Source organism: Struthio camelus, chromosome 1, assembly GCF_040807025.1.
Source record: "Struthio camelus isolate bStrCam1 chromosome 1, bStrCam1.hap1, whole genome shotgun sequence".
NCBI lineage: Eukaryota > Metazoa > Chordata > Aves > Struthioniformes > Struthionidae > Struthio > Struthio camelus.
In genome coordinates this window covers 91,163,748-91,190,405 of record NC_090942.1, presented here as the reverse complement: position 1 = coordinate 91,190,405, position 26,658 = coordinate 91,163,748, and the positions used below count along the sequence as shown (strand labels likewise).

The 26,658-nt window shown below is 42.7% G+C and overlaps 1 protein-coding gene across 1 annotated transcript in view; it reads left to right on the top strand.

The window, feature by feature from the left end:
- CASR (calcium sensing receptor) overlaps positions 1–26,658 on the top strand; it is a 76,607-nt gene that overhangs the window by 43,754 nt on the left and 6,195 nt on the right. The window contains exons 3-6 of the mRNA XM_068931015.1: positions 1,396–1,702; positions 5,328–6,209; positions 22,405–22,635; positions 26,442–26,565. Of these exons, the coding sequence (XP_068787116.1) occupies positions 1,396–1,702; positions 5,328–6,209; positions 22,405–22,635; positions 26,442–26,565 (1,544 nt within the window). The remainder of the gene's footprint in view (positions 1–1,395; positions 1,703–5,327; positions 6,210–22,404; positions 22,636–26,441; positions 26,566–26,658) is intronic.

Sequence of the window (26,658 nt, the reverse complement as noted above, 5' to 3'; positions counted from 1 at the left end):
ATTTGAAACCTAAAGTTTACTATTTTGTAAAGAATCTATTCTTAGACTAGCTGTTTCCTAAGGCTATTCCACATTTCTGGGTCCCATCAGTTTTTCCAATGAATCTCAAGCATAACAGCTTTGGTGCCTTCCTGTTTTCAGCCATGGCTCAACTCACAACTCTGCAAACTCACTGCTCTCCTGACAGGTAATGCATCACAATGGCAGGTATCAGTTCATGTAAGATTCTGCTATCCCAGCTGAATTATCCCATAACATGGCAGCTTCACAAGCACACAGCTAGTTGCTTTTGCAGCTTCACAGGAGAAAATACAGTAAGTAAAACTTAGGAATGGCACATGACAAAGCTACTTCCTGCTGCTTTCCATAAAAAAGGTTCTCTCTCCCTTGGATTAATAGTCACCTCACCCCCACATCAGCTTCTTTGATCAACTCAACAACTTGGTCAACAGTTTGTTTAGAGCATGGGATGCTCTAAGCACACTCCCAGATCCTGCAGCCCATTCCTGGCAGCGCTCCCTAGCCCTGGATTAGCTCCAGCCACAGCTCTTGAGATAGTGTCTAAAGCAAATGGTTGACACTATAATAAAGACAAAATTTATTCTTTGATGAAAACACTGAAGTACCAAATTAACAAGTTAACAAGTTGTACTAGGTCTTAAATTTATAGTATTTATCTATTCTGTGATATAACCAGGTTGACTGTGCCCTCTTTCCCAGTGTGAGATGTGTGATGTGAGGCCCCGTGTTACAGATGCTGGGATTTTCCTGAACAGAGCTAGCAGACACCTGTTTATCAGAGGCAGGCCAATGCTGAGCGTCTCAGCTCACACTATCTGCCTAACGCCACTAGCAGTTTACACACTAAGCATCCCTGCACCTAAGTCCCTGACAGCACCATACTGAGCACAAGGCTTAGTAGACACTGCCATCTGCATTCAGAAACATGTCAGAGGAGCACAGAAGGAAATGTGGTAGGGATAGTTTTGCGTTAAAGCCTTTGCTCAGGAATCACAAGATGCAGGTTTAATGCATCCCTGACTAGAAGGGACAAGCCAAAATCACCACTCCAGGCATGATCTCTCTCAACTTACCCAGACTTCAGGGGACTTAGAAAAGTTCATCTTATCTCCACAACCACTGAACTGAGCTCCCAAACCTGAAGAGTTGAAAAAAAACAGAACAAAACCTTACAGCATATGCATGTCTCTTCTGTAACCACTGAAGAAAAAAGAAACCTTCCTGAATTCACTAGGATACAAGGCTGAGCCAAGTAATATAAGTTGCCTTTGCCTTTTGTATCTGGAATCTTTCATTCTCTCTTTGTCTCAGTCCTGGTCTCCTCTCCTCTGTTTGATGCCTTCTCACTCTCTATTATTTGTTTCTCCCTCCCAGGTATAATTTCCGAGGCTTCCGCTGGCTACAGGCTATGATCTTTGCCATAGAAGAAATAAACAGTAGCCCAACTCTCCTTCCCAACATGACCTTGGGATACAGGATATTTGACACTTGCAATACAGTCTCTAAAGCCCTAGAGGCGACCCTGAGTTTTGTGGCCCAGAACAAGATAGACTCCTTGAACCTGGATGAATTCTGCAACTGCTCCGAACATATCCCTTCCACCATTGCAGTCGTGGGCGCAACCGGCTCCGGGATCTCTACTGCTGTGGCCAATCTGCTGGGACTCTTCTACATACCTCAGGTATGCGTTCACTTGGCTTGCTCAGCTTACAAAGCGTCTTGCCTCTCTGCTCGGCAGCGCTGGCCAGGCACGCAGCATAGGGGGGGATATTGGTATTTGGAGAGGATCTTTAAGTTCATTTACCAAACTGTGATAGGGAGCTGGGCTACTGCCTTACACAATCCATTTCTGTTTCAAACGGAAGGAAGTTTAGAAATGCAGAGGCCCTAACTGTAGTAATGGACTCGGGGCAACACAGCAATGCGGAGCACTGGCTTTTAAAGTGGGATGACAGTTTATGTGACAGAATGCAGATTATTTCTCTCCAGACTTATTGAGTCAAATCAAACCAAATACTTGCTGGTGAGAAATACAAGACTGAAGTCTCACATTTGCCAGATATGTATTTGGCAAATGCAGTGGCTGTGCCAAGTTCTTGATCCCATGCTCTGCCAGTGTGTCCTACCTGTACACCAGAAGGGCTTCAGGGGAGTTCAGCCTCCATGGCTTGTTCAGTTTTTGCCACTTAAAATAGGCTCTCAAGGAGAGAAACAATAAAAATTGTGTGTAGGTGGGGGGGTAGGGGAGGTGGGGAGTGGTTCTTACGGTATAAATATCCGTCTTGCTAGAAATTTGTAATCTCCAGACACAAAGGTTACCAGGCAGCCAAGTAATAGCATCCAGCCAACAATAATCTAGTCTAGGAGGAAGGTAGCCTCTAAAGTGGTTTAGTCTGTGAATGCTGGTAATGTAGATAAATTGTTGGCCGTTGTCAACCATGAAAGGTTAGTCCTGATGTGCCTTCATTGTGGTCACCGTCTAGTCATGCCTCCCTCCCACAGAGCTCAGTACAGTAGAGCTCAATCACTGCCAACCATTCTTACATCCCTCAGGATCTTTGATTTATTCAAGTAGCTGATCTGTAAAGTTATTATTTCTGCTGATCAGGTGTTTCACAGCTGACTTGCCTTTCTTTTGCCCTAGGGCCTCCAAAACAACGTTTGTGAGACAGTGTGGATATGCCCCTCCTTGTCCTTGTGTCGTTTCTGTGGCAGTGCATTTGTGCCAGCTCCTGTGTCTCAGCATCCTTCTTGCTGCCTGCTGACTCCACTGGGACTGGTGCAGACATCCACAGTCCCATCCTTTCATTTGATAGACTTGTTGCTCTGCCAAGACCCTAACCTAAGTATGAGGCTGGCACTCTACAGCTTAATGTTATTGCTCTTGGCTTCAGATTTCCGTATTGAAGAGAACTTTTGAAAAGCAGTGCTTGGCCTTAACCACTTACATATTGGCTTGTATAGTCTAATATTTCCAACTCCCCTTCTCAAATGAAGACAGTTGCTGGCGCTTATAAGAGGCCTTGTGACAAGACTCTGTCACGCTGTACTCTCAGTCTATCCTGAGAGTATATGTCTTTATTTCAGCCAGAGCTCCAGTTCCCATTTGTACTGCAAACGAAGAGAGAAAGATTCTTGCCTGATACGCAGTAATACTTCTCGTCTATTTAATGCAATTAGTGTGACTCCATTGCTCATATAGGAAATCTGAAGAGGTGGATATTCAGTCTCAGTGCAGGGGAAAAATGGTTTGATCTATGACCAATATGCGCTAACTAAGCATTGCACATGGTAGCACTGGAAGGTGGGGATTTAATAAGCACTGTGATGGCATTTTAAGGCATACTGTTAATTTGCACATCACACCGCCAGGTGAACAGGGGCTGCTCAGAAAAGTTGGTGAGTTGAACTTAAGAGAATAGATTGTTGCAGCTCTCGGAATTTTCCTTTGAGCAGGGAATGGTGTTTATGTTACAAGGAAGTATTCTTATCTAGCGCTTACAGTAACAGATAGATGTCGGGAGGTTCAGTTCACAATGTGGAACAAAATTTCAGCCAGATGGTTAAAGTTTGACAGCTGAGAGCAGGCTTTTAAAATGGGAGTTGTCGGGCAGCGTTAGAATATGCATTATCTCTGCCATTTATAGCAAGGCCATTAGCAAAAATCCATGCTTAATAGACCCTACATTTTAGTATAAGTTGGAGATATATTTTATAATTAATGTAAGGCTCATTACTCATTCCGTTGACATAGAAACTGAAAATGTTATGACTTCTGTTCTATTTCTATTTCTATTTCTATTTCTATTTCTATTTCTCAATACCTTATCTCAGTGTATCCTATAAAATTCCAAGTAGCTAAGCAGGAGGGAAATCATTAAAAATAGGCTTTTGCACCTTTGAAAACTATGCTAGGATAGCTTCTGAAGCTCCAAAAGGAATTGGCACTACTGAGATCTAAATGGGGAAGCCACTGTAACCTGCACTAAAATGACCCTCGCTTGAGGCATCCAGGCCTGGCTGTTGTACACCTAAGATACATAAAAAGGAAATTCAGATATCAGGTCCCTTATAGCATGTGCAGGAGTGTAGGTGGTAGGAGATGAGGGCAGCACTGGCCAGGAACGTGTCTAGGGAAGGGTATAGCTCCGTGAAAGGAGAGACTTGCTCCTGTGGTGCTTGGAACTGCACTAGGAGGGCTCCTTTTTTTCATCCTTCTAGGAGAAGAGTGCAAGTCTTTATCATTAAATGGCAGAATTTAAGAAGGAGATAAGGTTTTGGGCAGACTTCCACTCTGTGCAAAATGAACTGTTTAGAGAAGATCTTTTCAAAGTGAGAAGGAGTCCTAAAGATTTCAGATACCAGTCTCAAAATGCAAAGATACCTGAGTTTTAAAACTTCTTCACATCTCTAAACTATTTTATTTTGGATTTTACTCTTTTCTTCCTACTTCTGGAAAATCCAAACTATATACTGAGAGCATATGGCACTTGTTCTGATTAGGAAAAATAAAACATTTCTTGGTAGTTTTAGAAAAGGAGACAAAATCCCATTTTAACTGCAAGACAGTGGTTCATGGCGTATGGAACGCCTACTGACTTCTTTGCTGATTCTGGTCAGGAATCAGGAAATACTACTAAGGTAATATTGACCACTATTGACCTTAACACTCCCCAGGATCAAGGCAGCTGATGTAGATCACACTCCTCTTACTGCAGCCAGCAGGGGTATTGCATATGGTTCCTGATGAAGCCTGTTTAAGGACGGGGAGGGAGATGACAGGCAAGGAGAGACAGAAAATGCTCCACAGTAGGCCTGGGAGGACAATACAAGGCTGCTGTCTCATGTCCAGTTCAGGACAGAAGTTTGCAGTTTTCCTAAATGATGTGCATGGTCTTAATTTTTCTGAAAGATAGTTCTTTTTTGTGGATTTGGCAAGAAGTGCAGAGATGTGTGTGCGTAGGCAACCTGTGGCACACCTCTTTGCCATTCCCCCAAGCTAGTGTCTGTGTCTCTCCTCACATCCTTGACCAAACATGTGCACACGTGCTCGCTCTGGCCTCTTGGGTCTGAGCAGCTGCTCGAGCGTGTGCACCTCTGTAAGACATTCACAGCTACAAGAACATACAGACTCTCAGAGTGGATCATGTGCAATCAAAGGCTAAGAGTATGTTGCTGACAGAATGTGGTACCCAGCTCTCCCTTCACCATATCTGAGGTAACAGTGATGCTAGACAGATGCAGGCAATTTATTCCCAGTCAGTCCACTTCATGATCTGTGCTGCTTTTTCCCGGTGCTCTTGCAGGTCAGCTACGCCTCATCCAGTCGTCTCTTGAGCAATAAGAACCAGTTCAAGTCCTTCCTCCGCACAATCCCCAATGACGAGCATCAAGCCACTGCGATGGCAGACATCATTGAGTACTTTCGCTGGAACTGGGTGGGAACAATCGCAGCTGATGATGACTATGGCCGGCCAGGGATTGAAAAGTTCCGTGAGGAGGCAGAGGAGAGAGACATCTGCATTGATTTCAGTGAGCTCATCTCCCAGTACTCGGATGAAGAAGAGATCCAGCAGGTGGTGGAGGTCATCCAGAACTCCACAGCGAGAGTGATTGTCGTCTTCTCCAGTGGCCCCGACTTGGAACCTCTCATAAAAGAGATAGTCAGGCGAAATATCACCGGCAAGATCTGGCTAGCGAGCGAGGCTTGGGCCAGTTCGTCCCTCATAGCCATGCCAGAATTCTTCCATGTCATCGGCAGCACCATTGGATTTGCACTGAAGGCAGGACAGATCCCAGGCTTTCGTGAGTTTCTGCAGAAGGTGCATCCCAAGAAGTCTACCAACAATGGCTTTGCCAAGGAGTTTTGGGAGGAGACATTTAACTGCTATCTCCCCGATGGGTCCAAAAATTCCCCAGCCTCAGCCTCTTTCCACAAGGGCCATGAAGAAAGCCTGGGAGCGGGAAATGGTACAGCTGCCTTCCGTCCTCCATGCACAGGGGATGAGAATATCACCAGTGTGGAGACACCATACATGGACTACACGCATTTGCGGATATCCTATAATGTGTACTTGGCAGTATATTCTATTGCCCATGCTTTGCAGGATATATACACCTGTACCCCTGGGAAAGGACTCTTCACTAATGGATCGTGTGCAGATATTAAGAAGGTTGAGGCATGGCAGGTAAGTCTTTCATTAGTATTATGGTGTATCTGCAATATGTCTGTAGGGAAAAGACAAGCTCTCCAGGAGCTCTCCTGGGGAAGGGGTGCCTTTGGTAATCTTGGGTCTCAGACACGCAGTCGGGCTCCTGTGACTTAGCTGCATGTGAGCTAGGTGCATGCTCCCACCCAGCAGTGAATGTAAGGTAATTTGTGTTTTAGGTTTGCCTGCAGTGTTTAAACTAAGTTAAATTTCCTTGTATTTGCTACAGGCCAAAAGTGCACACACAGACAATTACTGCAGCCTGGCTGACACATGGTAACTTGATCATATATTGAGCCCTTACATAAACAAGAGGGCCTGGAGAGAGCACATAAACAAGGAAAACAGTTTTTAGAGTTCATTTTATTTGGCAAGATCTACAGCTTTTGCAATCCCACAGCATTTTTTCATACAGGCCATACTTTTTCCACAGTTTCAAGCTTATATAGGATCAAACTAAAGCAGGTTGAATAATGGAGAAAAATAATGTGTGACTCTTTGGCAAGTAATAGGTAGCTGCTTTGATTTGGCAATGATACTTGTGAACTTATAAAACAATAGCAATGACTCAGTCACATTTGCCAAATCATTAGATCTATTCTGCTCACTAGCATATGGATAGTATCCTGGCATTCTGTTTTCTGATCCTTTAGGAGTATTCTGTAGCCCATCATGTGTTTGATTGTGCTATCCACTGTGATAATCAGCATGTGTTTTTAACATCCTCTGCACTCTCAAACAAGAGAACTAGCTTGTAGAGCTATCAAATAAATATATGCCAAATACGTGGCAAATTCTGTTTTCCCAGCTCTGGCCATCAGTGAAAACTTGGATCCAACCATACCTGAAATCAGAACAATGCTGTTGAATGTAATGAGGATCACATCCCTGTTTGTATGTGTCATTTCCTCTATTCAGGCTAGTCAAACCAAAATAAAGGCTATCCATGCTACAAACTTCACGAATGTTGGGTCAGCACTCACATGTGGAAACTGCAGTTTGGTTCTTGTCTAGTTTCAGTCAATGTGTAAACATCAATGAGATCAAACTAAGAGGTTTCATCTTGGCATTTATGGGAAACCGGTATCCTTTAGCTCTAGATACCTCATTCAGGATTACTGAAACCACTTTACTCGGAGCTGATGGGGGCACGATTTGACCTTGGTTTAGGGGAATTCTGCAATTGCTGGCTCTCTCTGAGATTTCAGTCTTTCAATGCTGTTCTGCTTTTCAAGAGCATATTGGCAGAAGTGGGCAAGTCATAGACAGCTTTAGCCTAGACTGTGTCAGTAAAAATGTTCCAGAATAAATATATTTTTGATTCATTCCCTCATGCCTTGTCAACTTGGAAAGTAAAAAGAGCAGAATATTCATACCATAGCACAGTAAAATAGTGTGCTGTTTGTCAAGGATTCCATAATAGGGAAGAAGGTCCTTTTGTTTCTGTGTTGCTTGTCTGATGCTGAAGGATGATGATATCAAAATGTGAATCCAGGTATTTGGGTATGCATACTTGCCCTAAAGGAGGGAAGCAGCATCAAGAAAGAATATGTAGGGGGGTAACATGAGTGGATAGGAATAGTGGGTGCTATAAAGGGAACAGGGTATATTTGAAATGATCGCTATTACGTGGTGGTGGCAATTGAGCTTATTGGATATTTGGGCAGTTTCTCACTTCATTTCAAAATCACACACATGAATAGCAGGTAAATGCCAGATTTGTATGCACACCTACTTCACATCAGGCATTGCGCCTCATTACCCTCAGGCAGCTTTCATCAGCCACTAGGGTAATGGGTTCATCTTGCAAACATGCATCCTCCAGCATCTCTGGAGAGTGGTTTTCTGAACAACCAGAATCTAAGTTTGAAGAAAACCTTTCTATTCAAATCAAACTCATTCCCAGTGGTACTTCTGCTAGTGGTCAGTGCTTCCTTCTGTTTCAGAAAATCAGTTCAAGGCTTTCTTATTGTAAAGCGATCTGAGACTGTGAGGAAGGTGTTAGGAAGCCTCTACAGCAGACTGAAGGCAGCAGCTGCTAGTAGTGTCTGAAATCACGGACCAGGTGGTGTGTTGGACAGATAAGGCATTCCCTGTGAACCCGTGGCCCCATTAGCCTAAACTCCTGTCCAGAGCAGCCTGTGCCACTGAGATTGGTGGCTTGTGAGGATAAATGAGGTGTTCCTCAATTTAATTATGTATGATTTAATTTTGTTGCCTTTCAATGGCATTAGCCTATTAACTCATATGAGTTATTATTTATTCATTATCTGCTAGCTCTTATTATTTTTTACCCAGAATATAAACCTTTGCGAGGGAACTGTTTCGTATAATTTGTGGGGGGTATATGTATAGATTTGTATATACAAATCACATTTTTACCTCAGTAATCAGTTCATCTGAACTGGAGAGTATGAAGCCTACACAGAATTACTGTGAGTTTGTTAAATTGGGTGCAATACAACTTTTATGAATTTACCATCTACAGTTTGACAAAGCTCAAACTAAAAAAAAAAAAGCTCAAGTATGTTTCACCATAGGGCACATAGGATTTTTACGTGCCTCCTAAGCTAAGATGTCAGATAGTAACAACTTTCTTCTCTACTTATTTGTAGCTACTTGTTTAAGAAAGATATCTGTGCTGCACTTATTCTGAAGCATGTATATGCTAGCTATGGTAATGTTTTATAAAATTACCCTACTGCAAGGCAGAAAATAGTCCAGGTGCACACTGAGCTGTGCAGGATGTCTGTAAAGACCAGACAGTATTCTCTGCATATGTCATTAGGTATGTATCCTGCACAGTATTCAACAACGTCAGATGAAATATTTCTATTTGAGGTATTTTGTCCTGGTGAAAAAGCACAGGGCAATCCAGAACAATGTGTATAAGGAATTTCTGTCGCATTTGGAAAAGATAAAACTTTATACTAAACACTAAGGATTAAAGTGCAAGGCTACAAATGGTACAACGGAAAGGGTCCTCGTAAAGGGCTCCATCACCTCTAATTACCAGACACCCTTTCTCTTTCCCTGGTCGTCTGTGATTTTCTCAGGAGACTGTACTGAGTGGAGCTAATGCTATGTGTTGCTCTCGTTCATGGACTGGCTTCCCCCAAGTGCAGGCTGTCCCATAAGCTGTAGAACGGAGCGGTGGGACAGTATGGCAAGAGGTGGGACATGGGCTCTGGATTCCTGAACTGATGCTTCTTTGAGAAAGCATAGCGTGTAGATCTTCAAACGTGCCTTGTCAGAATTCCCTACGCCTTCGTCCTGTCCTGTTCTGTCTCCCAGTAACAGCTCAAACAGTCTGCTGCTGTAGCCTTCTTTGCTTAACATCTTCCTTGATAAGATTTCCCATTACTTTTTTCCCTTGGCCTTCAAGTTCCTTTATTTTCTTGGTGTCGATTCACACAGCTATTCCCACTGCCGCTTCTAACAGCAAGCTCTCCATCCTTCTGTTCTTTTTTTAATTCTTCTCTCAGCAAAGATTTATAACCCTCTGTGGCATGAACAGGAGCCTCCATGATGCCTCTCTCTCCTCTCAGACACTGGGTGATCCTGCAAAAAATATGAGGACAACAAGCCAGGGATCCTAATCTGTCCTTCAGAGCAGATATTTATTACTTCATATTTTTTCTGCATGAGAATAGGAGGACATTGTTTTTACCTCAGACATAGCCTACTCTGTGTTTCATTCATTTGTCTTCTCAACCAGCCTCTCTTTTTGTCTCACAGTAAAAACATTGCAATGAAATGGAATTAAATGGTTCCTGTGGATATGAGGAGGTGAAGGTGTGCCGTCACAAGGTTGTGGAGTAAAACATCCTTAGTTTAGACTCCCAGATGATTTTCGGGCTGTGGTTACACTGGAGGCTGCGAACTTTGGGCAGTTTATGAATAAAAAATGGGATAGCTTTTCTAGGCACCAAGGCAAAGCATGCTATGCATGGTGAAAAATTCATTGTCCAAATGATTAACAGGTCAAGGAGGCAATCATATACATTCTTCTATGCCTAGAAATCTGATTGACCCTAGACTTAGTGAAAAATTACTGTATGCTCTTCCACAAGGAAAAAAAAAAAAAACAAGCGCAAGTTGGCTGCACCTAGCAACAGCTAAAGTCTTTTATTGCAGGGCTGTGCACCTTCCAGCCAACAGTTCCTTCCTCAGTGCTGGTGATACCCATTATGAAGAGGTAAATATTCTGAAAATGGATTGGTGCCTTCTCCAACTTTATATTTAGGTATGTCTGTACGGCTGGAAATTGATTCTGTAAGAATTTAAAGAAGTGAATGATTCCTTAGGTAACATATGTCTCCCCAGACCTTTGAGCCTAAGGGCTTATCTAATCAATTTTGTATCAGTTGAACTATATAGCAGTCTGGACAATTAAAAGAGGGTATTGAATACAGCTGGTTTGTGATATGGAAAATGAAGCAATACCAGAACAGGTATTAACTGAGGCTGGTGTGAGAGTCAGTCATTCAGGAAGAACTGCCATGCAATTAGAGTGAGCTGCTGAATATCAGGTAATTGCAAAACCTCACCTAATCTGCATTACAAATAAACTGGAGATACATTTGTTATGAACAAAAAGCAAGCCATCTCATCAACGTGCCTTTCCTGGGGGAAATCGCCGTTTAGGGCAAACAATAGTTAATTTGAAACCGAACTGAGAGGTAGACAATTTGCACCACACACAGAAATTTGTGGGTCAGTACAACAGACACAGCTATTTCCTCACAAGGACAAAACCAGATGTTTTCTAATTCATTTGTTTGGAGATAATGATTTGTGGTCAGCTGAGAACAGTATTTGTGTTGCTCTTCAATTAAGCAGACAGTTAATGGACTATTATTTTGATGGCTCTGCTACTGAAAACAGAAAGACTTAACTGGATCTTAGCAGAGAGTGGGTCAGGCCTGTAACATTACCAGTAGAAAATACACAGGGAAACTATTGCCCCCAACACCATGGAAAAGACATTGAGATCAGATTTTGATTATGCAGGATATTCTATGAGAATTATGCTACCTGAAAACACTGAGCCTATAGGGTAACCATAGGCTCTACTATTAGCTTTAATAATTGGATTATTTGTTATATATTATTTGATATTAAATTTAGGTTTAAATTTATAAAAATAAGCCTACCCTAGGCTTTTAGCTACTTAGCCATAACAATTATTGTGCAGTACAATGACATCCTAAGAGCATTAAAACATAATTTACTCAGTCAGGATTTCTGCTAGTAGATTCTTCACCATTAATAAACACAGTTCCCTGGCCCATTATACCCAATGGATTTATTTAAATTATACTTGTTAAAAGTGAAAAACAAAGCAACTGTGACGTAAGGGCTAGACTAGGTGGCCATGATGGTTCTTTCATATCATGGCTCTAGGTAAAGGTAGGAGCAAACATAATACAGTACAAAATAGAGTCTGGTAGTACTGACGACAAGCTCTCCCTGTGTCTGTATGGCTGCCTTCGTTTGTCCAGAGACCATCTCTCTCCACAAAACCTTAACAGGAACTTCAGAAATGTCACTTTCCCAATGATCATGCAGTTTAATCTCCTCTGTATAATAAACCATGTAAATTTACACCACATGCAGAAAAGTAACTTTGATCCATCTAACAGATGCTTTACATTAGATGTAAAGCCTAGTTATTTCACTTCCAATGGGGTGTGTTTGCTAATCAAACTTGTATTTAACAAGATCGATTTCCCCCAAAGACATACTGACTAGCAGACTTTTTTCTTTATTAGTATGGTCCATGGTTGGTCACGCTTCCTGTCATAGATCGTGTCTTATTTTTAATTTGAACTTAATTGTCCTTAAGTTCCCTTGGTCCTTATTTTGCCTTGCTCTGTTAGATTGAAAAGTCCAGATTAAGTACTCATCATTTTTCTTAAGAAAGTATTTATGCACATTGATCACATTATTCCTGGTTCTTATCTTGATAATTTCAGTAGAATGGTTTTTAGTCGTCAAGTATATTTTTTGCTTTATTTCTGCATCTTGTCCATTTACTCATCCTTCTTTTTGGCATATCTTCAGTATTACTCTAACAGCCTCAGCGCAGCCAGACATTGAAAAAAAATCCCTCCTTTACGTACACTTATTACTGCCCTGTTTATATATGCACAAGTCACATAAGCCTTCCTTGCCACAGCATGCAATGATAAGGTCACATTAAGTTTTCAGCAATATTTTGCAGGATGTGGTACTTTTTCTGTAGCTGTGGTTGGAATTTCTTATTCTCTGATAAATAACTTCGAATTTCACCATATTAAACACAGATGTGAGAGAGCAACCTGGGGGAATGCTTTGTCTTTCTTCTTATTTACCATTATGCTAATCCATGCTTTTTCTTTAAATTTTCCCAGCAGCGCTTTTATTTTTGCTGCTAGAGTATTGATGGGCGTATTGGATAATGCTAAGTGGTTTACTGAGGCTGGAGGAATTCCCTATTAACTACCCATAACTGATGATTTGCCTCTGCTGATATCTGCTTTTGGACATCTGACAGGCAATTCTTGATCCATCTAATGGATGCTTTGCATTAGATGATGTAAAGTCTAGGTATGTCACTTCTAAAGGGGTGTATTTGGCAACCATACTTGTATTTAACAAGATCTATCTTCCCCAAAGCCATATTGACTGGCAGTAATTATGTTTCTGTCCTATAATTTTGTATTAACTGATCCTCAACTCAAAACTCTTCTTTTCCCATTGTTTTTCCCTGGGACCAATGTCAGGCTAACCAGCCTTTCCTTACGGAGGACATCCCTCTGCCGTTTATGATAGCATCCTCCCTTGGCAGCTGTTGTGGCCAGCCCATCAGAGGCTGAACTGGTGACCTCCGGAGGGGTGCACAGAGCAGGAATAAAAGCCCCTGCAAAGGGACTATGTTTCATGCCCTGTATATACTGGCGCAGAGGGAAGCTTTAACCACAGTGTTGGTCATGCACTACAGTTGGATGTGTAGCAGAGAGGTGGACTGTGATTGCTGTGGGATAATACTGTCTAATGTATTGACTCTGTCATTCGAGACCAGTGGCATTTTTATGCGTGTATTGTAAACCAACTGCATGAGCACTCCTTTTATTGCTAGTGGAGTATTGCAATGAACTATCTGGTTCTGTCAGTCTTTTAGAGCCAATTTAAATTGCTCAGGCCATTCTCTCATCCCCTTTTAAGGACCTTCTACCTCCATTAATGTCATACGATGGCTTCCAAAACAGGTGCCCTTGGGATAAGAATGTCCCATTTTCTTCTGGTAGCAAGTGCAATTACATATAATTCATTTAGCTTTCCTGCTCCTTCACCATCCCCTTTAGCTGTCTCTTACAGCCTTATGTAAGTCTGGATCTGCCATAACTTCACACGGCACCTTCTCAATTCTAATGTTTAAGGAATTTCCTCAATATATAGTCTGCTGTTTTTTCCTCTTTGTTCTTCTGTATTTTCCTATGCTCTATTTTCACTTAATGTAATACTTGTGTTCTGCAGCCTCATTTGAATGACCTGTGTTGGATTTGTGCTTTTAGAGTGTGCCATAATACAGTGCTGTTGAGCTTTATTTGCATGTTTATTGCAAGATAGCAAAATATCCTTACCCCTTAATTAATAAGCTTTAATTTTAACGAGCACAGCCAAAATGTCTGAAATGACCCTGGGCTTATCACGCACACAGATCAGGTGCCATCATTCAGTCCTTTCCTCTACCTTGTCAGTGGATTGGCTCTACTCTGTCGGGCACCAAGACCTCCATCATCACTGGGCTACATTTGTACATTGCTGGGGCAGAGACTAGCAGGAAGCTTGCCTGATTTTGTGTAGTATTATATTCCAGGTCTAGGCAGTCTCCGTAGACATTATCTTTCCCTTCGCTACCAGGAATTTTGTCCTGATTATTAGGAACTGTGTTAGTACTCATGGTATCTGGGCAGGGGGAATACCATATTTGCACTTAATTTCAATTGACTGAATTCCATATGACATTTTCCTATGTAAGTCTTTGATTCTAGAAAATCATTCTAGAGATGAAATGTAATGCAGAGGGTGTTGCCAGTCTGCTCACTTCCTCTTGCACCATGTGGACCCAGTCAAGGCCAAACATGTGAAAATTTTCTTGTTATACTCTCCAGTGATGTCAAATTTAGCAAAATCATCATCCTTCATCATATGCGTCAGTGATGTGCTGTTAACTATCAGTTTTGCATTAAGTAGTACGAACTCAAGACTAGCATCCAATGGACAAGTACACTTAGAAAGGAAAAATCAATTGTACAGATGCAGAGCGGAGAGCAATGTGCTAGACAGAAGTTCTGCACATGGTCAGCACAGGTTTTTGAGGCCCTTCAGGAAAAAAAGAATCTTGGTCTCATCCTCACTGTGTCTTGCGCCCTTTTAACTGGTAGTTAAAATAATTTGGAAATCCAGCCATGCAGTGCCAAAATACTGCAAGATCATTCTTGATTCCTTTGGGAACCTCTTTGACTCAGCAGACAGGTCTTTCTGAAGCATTGTAGAGTGAATTTTGCAATGGCACTCATGCATCTGCAAACATTAGCAAACACGTAATGGGATTTTTCTAAAATATCTCAGTTGCCTGACTCATGCAGTCAGTACTGTGAAATCCTTTCGGCTTGTGCTTTTGAGTTCTTTCTGGCCACCATTGTAAATATAGTACCTCAGTAAATCTGACCCTACAGAGTGGCCCTATTTTATATCAGACAAATCCCAGTTGGAAAATGCATACCTTTGATATTTTTGGTCTAAGTGCCTCGCTTGTATTTCTGTAGCCACTTTTAATTTGCTCCTTCTCTTACCCTTCAATGTCAAGAACGGGCCAAAGCTGCTGCTGCTTTGAATCATCTACGCAGTGTCCCTTGATTGGTGGTTACAAAAGCTATGTAAGAGAACCCACCGAGCCCAGTTACAGGCAATTAAACCAGTCCTTGTCATAAGAAACTCTTGGCTCCATTGGTTTCCAAGCAGACCGAGCATTCACAACATAGCATGAGCAAAGAAAACAACAAGTAACTTCCACCAAGCAGCAAGTTAGGTGTTTATAACACAGTCCATCTGTGTTGCCTCCCTCTCCTATTTCTGCGAGTTTCTATCAGAAGACCTGCTTCTCTCTCACAAAAATTAAAAATGAAACATATGCACGTGGGCCCCTTTCAGCACCGGTGCTGCCCCTCCTGGGGCAAAGGGCACTGAGCAGAGGAAGCAGAGGAGAGCTACATCTCTCAGCTCCTAGGGATCTTGTATCCATAACGGAAGCAAAACTAAACCAAACCAGTTACCAGTTCAAAATATGCTAAGCCGCACACCTAGACATGGGAGCTTGATGTCCTATGCTTCTCTGGACCCTATTAATTTTTGTGAGTCACTGATGTCTTGCAGCAATGAGTCCCATCATGGGCCTTGTAAAAAAGCCTTTTGTTCCTTTTGAATGAAGTCAGTCGGTTTCACGGGGTTCTCTGCTTCTATGAGAATGTAACACCATTTCCTACAAATCACTATGTGTTTCATAAACTTCCTCTATCTTCTTCCTTGAATTAAATAATCCCACATTTTTTCATTCTCTTCAAATGGAAGTCAGGCTGGCTGGCTAAGAGCTGTCACCACCACCTCTGGACCCCTTTATTCTTCCTTTGTTTTTGTTTTTGTTTTTTTTTTTAATCTAATGATTAGAACTAAACTCATTTTTCCAGGGGAAAATGTACTACTGATATATATTTGCATCATATTTTCAGTGTCAGTTTCTTTCTCACTTTAATATCCTAATATTTTGTTGCTTTTTCAGTTGCATAATACACAGTTTTTTCACTGAGCTGCCTAGAATAATGAACAGGCCTTTTTCTTGAGTGGTTACTGTAAATTAGCTTCCAATAAAGATTATGAGTGGCTTAAATTATTACTTCTAGTATCTGACACTTTGTCATATACATTTAGCCTTCAGTAGTGCTGTTCATTTACCTAGCTTTACAAGGATATCATTCAGGTCTTATCTAAGTGTAGCAACCATGAATGTTCTCGAGTTGTTCTCTGCCTTTATATAGCTATTGTTGAGTCATGAACTGAACTCTTTTCTTTCACCGTGGTTTTGGGTCACTGGCAGAGCTGGCATTTCACCACAGCTGGGATGTCCACCTGCTCTTGCTATTCCAAGCCTGAATTCCTCTGCAATATGGTCAATGAATCTCTGGCTGACTGTCACTGCTCCCTCTCTTCAACTCTTCGCCACTAGCCCTTCTTCCAGGGTTAATCTCCCTCTGTAATCTGCATTAATCTGGACTGCTAGCAACCTGACAGTTTCAGTCCTGGCATACAGCCCAGTCCTTGTACAGCAGGTGATGACGAGTCTTCACTATTTTAGCATAAAGTGCCCAATAGCCCAAACACAGACCAGGTACTCCTTGTGCACGAGGCTGAACATAGAGGCATAACAGAGAGCCATCTCATTTTGTTGTGAACTGTTTACAGTGAGAATCCCAGCTCTGTTCCTGGGCTCCTTAAGCTTCTTCATCTGGATTACCCTTTCAATGCTGAATTGTATTAGCAGTCACTTTTTTAGAGTAGAAAACCAATGGAAATGAGGCAGCTTAACTAGAATGCCCCAGGTTGTATGTAGTAATGAGTTGCCTCCTCCATTGTCTAATGGATTCTGTCAGCTTCAGGACATCCCTCGGAAAAAGGCAAGATTTATGGTGTTGGCATATTCTGGTGTCTTGGTTAAAAAAAAACATCAGCTAATGTGATAGCTGAGCTCTCAAGTCCTTATGCCTATTACAGCATCATGAAAATATCTCCTCCAGGTGCTTGCCTACGAATCCGAAACAACAGGGAAGAGTGGACCCTCAGCAATTCAAAGCGAATGGGAGGACTTGCCATTTTCAGTTCAATTGCCAGCTTTTCATCTTCACATCGAGCCACAAAGTGGATCTGTTCACTGCCTTGAGCATGGGCACCCTACCAAAGCAAAGAGGAAAGCATATGGTACCCATCAGTGCTGAACTGTTTTATAGGCCTGGGTAGCGCTAGATAGACAGAAATGTGTGGGGAAATGTATATTAACTGTCAAGACAAGAATCTTGCCAACTATGTACTAGGAGCAGGAATCATTTGTCTTTGATGGCATAGACACCTATTACATGCTCAGGTTCAGTTCCCTTGCAGGACTGTTTTAGCTAGTCAAAAAATTTGTTAGAACGAAACTGCAGAATGAAGCCAAGGGAATTAAACCCTTGCAGGTGCATGGAGACTAGTTAAGGACCTGACACAGGTGAGACAGTAAATAGCCCATAGTGGTTCTGGATACAGGCATTTATTTAAGAATTTGCAATATTAGAGCTTTTAACCTACTCAGTTATCTCACACACTCCCTCACTTCCCCCACAGTGTTATATTCACTGGGCAATCACTGCTAGTCTGTGGAGACCAGAAAGTTATGTCAGTTCATGCTGTGCAGCTGTGCTTGGGCATTACTGGCCAAGGCCCCTGGGCCTTCCCTGGCATTCATCTCCATGCGGCTCTCTGACCTCCTGGATCTTCCACCACTTCCAAGATCTTTCCTCCAGCCGGGATCTTCACATTCTTCCTTCCATCCCTGAGCCCCAGGTTTTCCCAATCTAAATGGTCTAGGTGCAGAAGCACTATGTGTGATCAGCTTCCTAATTGGCAGTTCTGTCTCAGGTCTCTACTAATCGGAGGATAACGACGTATTACTTTTGTTTAGTCCAACTGTTAACGAAAATTTACAACTAGGCCATATTGGTTGCAGCTAGCGACCTCGAGCTTGGGAGTACAAAAGTTCAATTTCGGACAATTACATACACACCCATTAATCTGCTGCCTGTCACCATTTACAATTTAAGTTATTTTTTTACCTACCACAGGCACCAATACTAGAGGCACAAAGTAAGCACATACTGCATATCAAGAAAAGGTGGAGAAAGGCCATAAGGAACTGGCAAGGCTAAACAGCAGGGTAAGGAGTGTTTATTAGAAGCAAGACAGCATCCTTCAAAAAGTTGAGCTGTGTCCTGTTCAGTGAGTAAAAATGAAAGAATGATACATACTGGAAGGCTAAATGTAAAAATAAAATAAAGCAGGCCAAAAAATTGTTTGAGGAACAGATTGTAAATGGGATGAAAGCTCATAAATCCTTTTTTAAACACCTCAGGAATAGGAAGTCTGTCAGTCTATTGAGCCATAGGTAATCGCTGTAAAAGAAGAGATAAGGCCATGGCAGAAAAAAAAGTGTACTCACTATGGAAGAACTTGAGAAAGGTCCTGAGCTAAAACCCTCCTTTTGGGGGATTTGTCAGAGGATCTGTCTGAAACTGAAGTAACTGTAGAAGAGACTAGGGAACACAGGAGCAAAATGAACTTTTTTATTACTATTATTATTACTATTTGGCAGGAGTAAATGATGGGCTTCACCCAAGAGCTCTGCCAGAAGGTATGGATGAAGTAGCTGAAGTACAAACTGTGGTGCTCAACCCCCTGCTCAAAACTGTCTTGGGCCCTGAGACCTGGAAAGCGGCAGATGTGCCATCAATTTTTAGAAAAGGTTCTGGGGGAGATCCAGGGAACTACAAAGCCTGACTGGGCCCATTTATTAGAAACTGTTATAAAGAACTGAATGAAGAGACACAGGGGAAAATGGAATATATTAAGAAGGAGTCAGCAAGACATTTTTAAAGGATGGGACTCATCAGCCTAGGAAAGAGATGAGATGACTGAAGAGAGATCTGATAGACGTTTTTAAAATCTTGAGAGGCATGGAAAAGGTGACTAGGAAATGACAATTCTTTGTCTCTTCCAACATAACCATGTGGAGCATTACAAGACATTAGCAGCTGCCCTGTTCTAGCAGGCAAGAGGAGGTGCTTTTCTCATAAAATGCAGATCTCCTTCCTTTAGGCGGCTGTGGCTGTGAAAAGTTTGCACAGGTGCGGAACACAAATGTGCAACGTCATGGAAGAAAAATCCACCGAGGGTTATCGAGTGCAAAGACCTTTGGCATAGGAAGTCACTGAGCTGCAAAATGTGTGAGAGTTTTCTGGGGAAGTATCATGTCCACTTCACTTTCCTAGGTGTTTGCTGTTGGCCACAGTCAGAAACGGGGCCCTGGGGAGATGGGCCGCTGGTCTGACCTGATATAGCTGTATTATATTCTTATGTTCCTTCCATAAGAGTGGAGACCACATTAGCCAGAATATCTAGCCTGGATAAAGGATGGGATACTAAGTGGCTTGGAATGATCTTTCCAGAAATAACGGCAGGTGAACTAGAGGGAAACTTACAAGTCCTTTCTGATAATAGGTGTTTTAATTTAAAAGCATTCTAATTCAATGTGTAGCCTGTGACAGAAAAAAAGAAGGAACAATTACAGAAAAAAAAAACCATCTGAAGGTAGTACAGAACGCTCTCCCTATTGGCTTCTACCAGCTTCTGATGATGTATTGACCTAATGTGTTCAAGTCACGTGGCCATCACTTAAATTCTTGGTTCTGGAGTATACCACGTACACCCCTGACACACGCTCCTTGCCCTTGCTGAAGCAGGGTCTTTTAAGTCTTAGTGGACCGAGTCCTGGTTATTTTTGTTTCTATCTTTAGTTACAAAACATAGTGACACATTTTTAACGGTAAAGACTTTAGCTAATCATTGATAGGTGCCTGTAAAAGAGTGCTGTAGTTACACAAGGAAAGTGTAGCGTCTGCAACCTGCTCTTTTAAATTTCAGTGCTTAAATATGCCTTGGCCATTTAAACCTTACTTTTATCCTGTCCAGAGCCTTGTGTGATATACAGGTATCATCCTGGGATTTTATGACAACCTGAAGCAGGAACATGTCCTAGCAGCCATTCAATTACCATTTTCACAAGCCAACTCTCAGAAGTTAAGACCTCAAGGCTAACTTTGGTATTTGGTGGGAAGAGAAAACAGGGTTTTGTTATTTCTGTCATTCCTGTTGCCCCTCTGGTTGGGATTCTAAGCAGATCGTGCATCTTTCTTGCAGAAACTGACACACGTGGGCTCTCCAGCTCCCTGCGTAGGGTCGTGAAGCTGAAGTTGCTATTCCATGCCTGGGAGAAGGCAGCGTTCAGTGCAGATCAGTGCTTTTTTATGAATATTTACTTGCCAGTCAGAGACATCAGCTCACCAGTGTGTAATAACTTTAATCAAAAAAAGTGCAAGGTCTCCCCCTCCTGTCTATACAGATAACATTCAACCCCACACTGGAATCCAGTCAGGCCTAGCAGAGAGCACAACAGCTGTTTAACAGAGTGTTGCAGTACTGTATGAGAAGTATTGAGCTGGAGTGAAGAGCAAAGTGCCAGAGCAGAGCACTAACTGCAGCGTCAGTGGAGGTCAGTTGTTGAAAGCTGGTAAAGGAGGGGGTATGCTGGGCCACTGGAGTGGGAGAGGAGGAGGAAGAAGAGGAAGGGAGAGTCCCAAGAGCCTTCAGCCTCACCTTCTTTTGCACTGTCCATCAGAGGGTGAGGTCTTTCAAGGGCAGGGCCTGGCCTTCACTGAGATCATGTCAGCTGCACAGCTTATGGGGCAGCTGGTCTAGAGAAGGAGGCTAATAGGGGTGAGAATGAGAGGAAAAAATCCTGCCTCCACCATCTGACCTATTATTCATATAGCATGGTAATGTTTGGAAATATTCAAACAGCATCACACAGAAATCAGTGATATCACCAGCCATATCCTGTGTAGTCCTACTCTGATTTTTCCAGACTCTCTCAGGTTGGCAATAATACAGGCAGTGAGACAAAATGAGGGCATCTCTGCAGCTCTGGGGATGTCAGCTTGAGATAGGAGAGTCCCAGAGGGAAACAGGGGAAAATGAAACAATTTAGCAAAACTGACAGAATTTAATGAAAGTATTCTGTTCCTCTATCTCTGCACACACAGTTGAAAAGACGTCAGCCAAACAATTTTCTCTCTTCCATGTCTACAGGGCAGGGAGGTGCTGCCTGCCCAGACAAAATGATTTCATTTTATTTTTTCTCATATTTTGTCACTCAGGATTGTATGTGTAGAGACCTGCATGCAAGGGAGAGAGGAAGGGACTTACAAGCTGTCAGAGGCACTAGAACCGTGGCAGCAACTATGACACGGTGCCATAAGGACAGCTGCCCGCCAGGGGCCTTCAGCATCACCTCAGCTTTCTTTGCATGAGCTATATAGAGCAACTGTCTGAGAACACTAAATGGGAAAAAAAAATCTGATAATTGCATAAATGAGCAACCAACTTACGAAGATTAGAAAAAAACCTGCAATATGGATGAATTGTATCACAGCTCCTAGTATAGGCTTTCCTGCACGCCACTGTTTCTTTCATCTACCTGTCAGGCCAGGCAGATCATTAATTTTGCAACTCCAGTGTTCCTGGGATTAACTGCTCTTGTCCACAGTGTATGATAGTTTAAAACATGAGGTGAAAATTACGGCAGTCAACATGTGGGGACAGACAAAACATGATTACCTGAAATTCTATGACTAGGGCCAGGAGACAACAAAAATGCTGTGAACTGTCCAGGCCTGCCACATGTTGAACAAGCTTGATTTGTTGTTTCTTATAAAAGTGCATTGGGCTTGGCATTTTTAAATAAAAAGTCAAGTTTGAATTATTTCTCTAGCATTTCTATTTCTGAGTGATCGTTCAAAGATGAACGGTGCCAAATGAGAGCATATGCAGAGTGGTTGCACCAGCAGGGTGAGAGGGATACATCAGTGACTGAAATGCGTCAGTGGCTGTTGCTACTTTTCTGCCCACGAAGGAGAGCTGCAGGCTTACAGAGGTGGCTGGAAGGGACTGGACAGGAATGCTAGAAGGCTGACATGGGTAGCACCTGGTAAGCAAAGTGTTACTGATTGGTGCCATCTACCCTGGCTGTCTCCAAGGTTTCTATAGCGTGTGTGTGTGCGCGCGTGTGTGTTTGTGTGCGTCTGTCTGTCTGTCTGTCTGTGTGGTGTCTATCACAGAAAGTCTGCTGCTGCTGTGAATAAGTGATTTTTAAGAGCTTAAGGACTGCAGTAAAGTGATTGTTTTTGCTTTTGTCCACATGGCAGGTCTGTGCTGTGTTAGGGCTGTGACACACAGGCATTCATGGTGTCTCTGTTTCTCTCTGCAGGTTCTGAAGCATCTGCGTCACTTAAATTTTACCAATAACATGGGGGAACAAGTGGATTTTGACGAGTTTGGGGACCTGGTAGGGAACTACTCAATAATCAATTGGCATCTCTCTCCGGAGGATGGCTCAGTCGTCTTTGAGGAGGTTGGGCACTACAATGTTTATGCCAAGAAAGGGGAGAGGCTCTTTATCAATGAAAACAAAATCCTGTGGAGCGGATTCTCTAAGGAGGTAAGAGCTTATATCCTTACAGCAATGTTTCCCAAACTTCTGAAAGCTGAAATTTGAAATAATTCTGCATACTCCACACATTATGGTTCCATGTCTCATTAAAAGGCCCATTCATCTTAGTGTGTACACATTTGCTGCCCTAGTCCTTCACACCCTCTTTACCCGCTTCTGGAAATAACAGGCTGCTTCTTCTCCCTTCCAATATGTTCAATGAGCCATGGAGTTGTTAAGGATATTAATGTTTTAAGTAATGTAGGATTTTTTTGGCCCAAGTAGTTAGCTTAGAATTTTGTAATGCTATTTCCACAAGACTGAGAAATTAATTGCCCAAGGCTGGTTGTTGACAGTCAGTAGTAGTGCAGTGCAGTCAGTCAGTGCAGTAGTTTCATTGCTGAAAATGGCCACCTCTTCCACTCCCAGTATCTTTGTATCAAGAAGCATTTCTTCCTTCTCCTAGTTAAAATCACATCTTTTCTGGGCAGGCTTCACCCTCCAAGTCCCACAGCCTTCCACATACCCTTGCCTTGCAAACCAAACAGAAAAAACACCTGTTAATCTACCTGTATGAGCTTGGACCTCCTGTTCAAACTATGAGCTGCACCAATATCTTTTTTTATCTACTGGAAGGGACTTGTTCAATCTCAAAAGTACATGATGTAGCCATTGACTTCAGTTAGACGTAAGTCCTGCTCCACCTACCTGCAGGTATAAGATCTTTTCAGCATAACCATATCTTTGCTGGTGTCCAAGGCTGTGTCTCCCCCATGTGATGGGAATGCAGTGCAGAGAGCTCTGGGCAGGAGCCAAGTAAGCTTCTGTAATCAACAGCAGCAGCCCACTCCACCCTAGATAAAAGCCATGGCTCCCAGAGGGGCTACTGAGCAGGCATGTGGCTTGTGACTTGGGGGAGTGACTTGGAGTCTTGTCTTAGCAGGGTCACTGTGCCAGGCTCTGCTGCAATGCTTAGACATGTTAAATTAGCACCTGATGATTGAACAAGGCAATTCACCCCCAGGTGATTATTCACTTTCCCTGACAGCTCAGGTAGCTGTTCCTCCAGTAGCTACATTTGCCCCACGTGTTTATACTGTCAGTTAACCCTCGTTTGACTCCTGATTTACCAGCTTCAGTTATGGGTTAAATTCAGAGCTCTCTGAAGGGGGCATGGGTCAGACAGAGCACACTGCAGCAGGAATACTGAGCTCAGGCCTTTCTAATCCCAGTTGAAGACTGTGCGCCTTAACTATAAGTGGAGTTAAAAGCACGTGATACTCAACCCCTTCTGATCATTGCAAATGCCATTGACGCCTCTTCCAAAAGTTAGGATGTTAGCTCCCTTTTTTTCGCTTATACAGAGTAATTACATTCTCTTGGTGTAAATTCCTCTAACAGCGCAATATTTATCTTCATTCTCTGTCCTAAACTATTATAAACATGGCTGTACATTGCTGAGTGTCATGCCAAGGCATGCAAATTGTGTGCCAGTTAAAGGGATTGTGATCTCTATGTCTACTGTAGCTTTTTTTCAATTTATAGAGTTTGAATTTCTTCCAGATAAAAGTCCCTGTTCACAGAGAGCAGCCAGTACTCTACTCACTGAAGCCTTCTGTGCCCCAGTCCTCATCAAAACAGATGAAATGTAGTTAATTTTAACAAGGGAACTGTAGTATTGGCCAGACTTGCAAAAGAACAAGTTAAAGAGTAGGCAAGACAGATATATTCATTTTGGCAGAACTTGATGAAATTTCCCACAGAATACTTACAGAGTCAGCCAAAGCAGTCTCAGAAGTACTAGCAATTTATCTTTGAGAAGTGTGGAGAATGGATGATGTCTCAAAGGATTAGAGAGGGTAATCGTAATACCTATTTTTTAAAGGAGACATTGGAGAGCCAAGGGAATTACACACAATTAAGGCTAGCTTCAGTAACCAAAAAGATGTGATAAAAAATTATAAAACAGTTTATAAACACTTAGAGGCTAATAAACTGATAAGAAAGAGCCAACATGAATTTGTCAAGAGCAAATCACATCAAACCAATTTAATTTTCCTCGTTGGCAAGATAATCAGCTTAGTAGATAAATGGGAAGCAGTGCATTACTTCAGTCAGGCCTTCAGGATTCAGTCCCAGACAATGTCTTCAGTGGCAGTCTAGGGAAAGGTGGTCTAGAGTGATGAACTCCTCCTGATGGATGCCCAACTTGCTGTCCCAAGGAATAGTTATTAATGGTTTGCTGCAAAGAGTGCTTCAAGTGGGGAGCTTGCAGGAATTTGCCCTGGATATGCCTCTGTCCAATTAATTAATCAGTCAGTGATTAACAGCTTAGAACTAGTATTCGCAAACCGTGCTGCAGGTACACTTCAGAGTGATAGGCAGTGGTGACTGCACTCAGCTGCAGGCAAATACATGAGCCATAAGACAGGCATCTCCACCTCGGTGTTGCCACTAACTGTACCTGAGGGCTTGCTTACCTTGTGGCTAAGGTCAGTGCCTGGACACAAGCAATTTCCAAACCATACCCTGGACTAACTACATCCACACAGGAGCTTCCTGGAGATCAGCAGATTAGCAGCGCTTGGGCAAGGCAACAGGACAAGTGAGGAAGTAAACAGGTTCAAATCCTTCTGCGAGGGATGAGGAAGGAGGAGATGGAGACCCTTTCCTTTCCACATAGTGGCAATCCTTCAGTAAGGTGAATGGAGGCTTCCAACCAGAGCAGCCCTTAGCTGCTTAGGGATCAGAGCACTTTACTGGCAATGAAAAATGTGGGTTTAACTCCCCTGAGCTGAGAAAGTCATATTCTGTGTCATTTCCTTAATTTATTTGGGAAAAGGTGAGCTTAAGCTTAGGGTGCCTTTGCGTAAGAGACCCTGACTTCAAGTTGTGCTGAACTTCTTGTTGTCAGTGTCTGTAGGCATGCACTAAGCATGCCTGTTGGACCACTCGCTGCCAGGTCATGAGCATGCCCAGGTGAGCTAACACGCAGCATAAATGCACAGCCAACAGCCAACACACATAGTCATTTGCAGTAGCAGAAGTTTGGAAGCCTGAGTAATCTTTCTGATTAAAACTTAGGAACACAAGCAGTTAGGTGGGGGCTTTATAGATCCCTTCCATGGATTTAAACATGGAAAACCTAAGGTGTACCCCATGTGGGTGTACACTCCTTTTTCTGGATCTGCATACAAGTGTTGATTTGCACCTTTAGATGATCAGAATTCTAAAACCAGGAAAAGTTCTTGTTATTTAGTTAATTCACCTTGTTGCTTCTGGGTTTGAGAGGGTCTTCGGGAGAACAGGCTGGAAGTGGGCTTTAAGGACCTGTTTTAATTCCCATAAATCATTACTAGCTAATATGCAATACATGGGAGAGAGAATGAATTGGGGGCCAGTAGGCACGACACTTCACTTCCGAGGCTGATTCGAATTAGTGCCAGTAGAGATTGATTTTCTTTTTTTTTTTTTTTAATCACCTGATGACTGTTTTATAGTATGTGTATCATGGGTCACATATCAGTTCCCAGTGCCCACAACACAGTAGAGATTACAGAGATCTGCTGATCTCCCCTACCATCCCTTGATGCGATTCCTTCGAATGCATGGAGAATATCACTGCAGTGGGCTAGGGAAAGTCTAATGTGCAAGATGCGTCTTTTCTGTGGAAAGAAGAGGTGAGTCTGTGAGGCTGTCACTCTAGCATGTCAATCAAGCAATAACACCCTTAGAGTAAGCACAAGGTCCTTCTGTAAGGAGGCTCCAGATGGGCCACCACCGCCATTAACTGTCCTTGGGCTCTTTTCTTGCAGGTGCCTTTCTCTAACTGCAGCAGGGACTGTCTCCCAGGCACCAGGAAGGGCATTATTGAGGGAGAGCCCACCTGCTGCTTCGAGTGCGTGGACTGCCCTGATGGGGAGTACAGTGATGAAACAGGTAATACCCACAGACCCTCTCTGGGGGTCTGCGCTTTTGCAGAGGACTGTGTGAGGCCTCTCATGGGCATCACCAATTGTGCTAAGGTTGCTT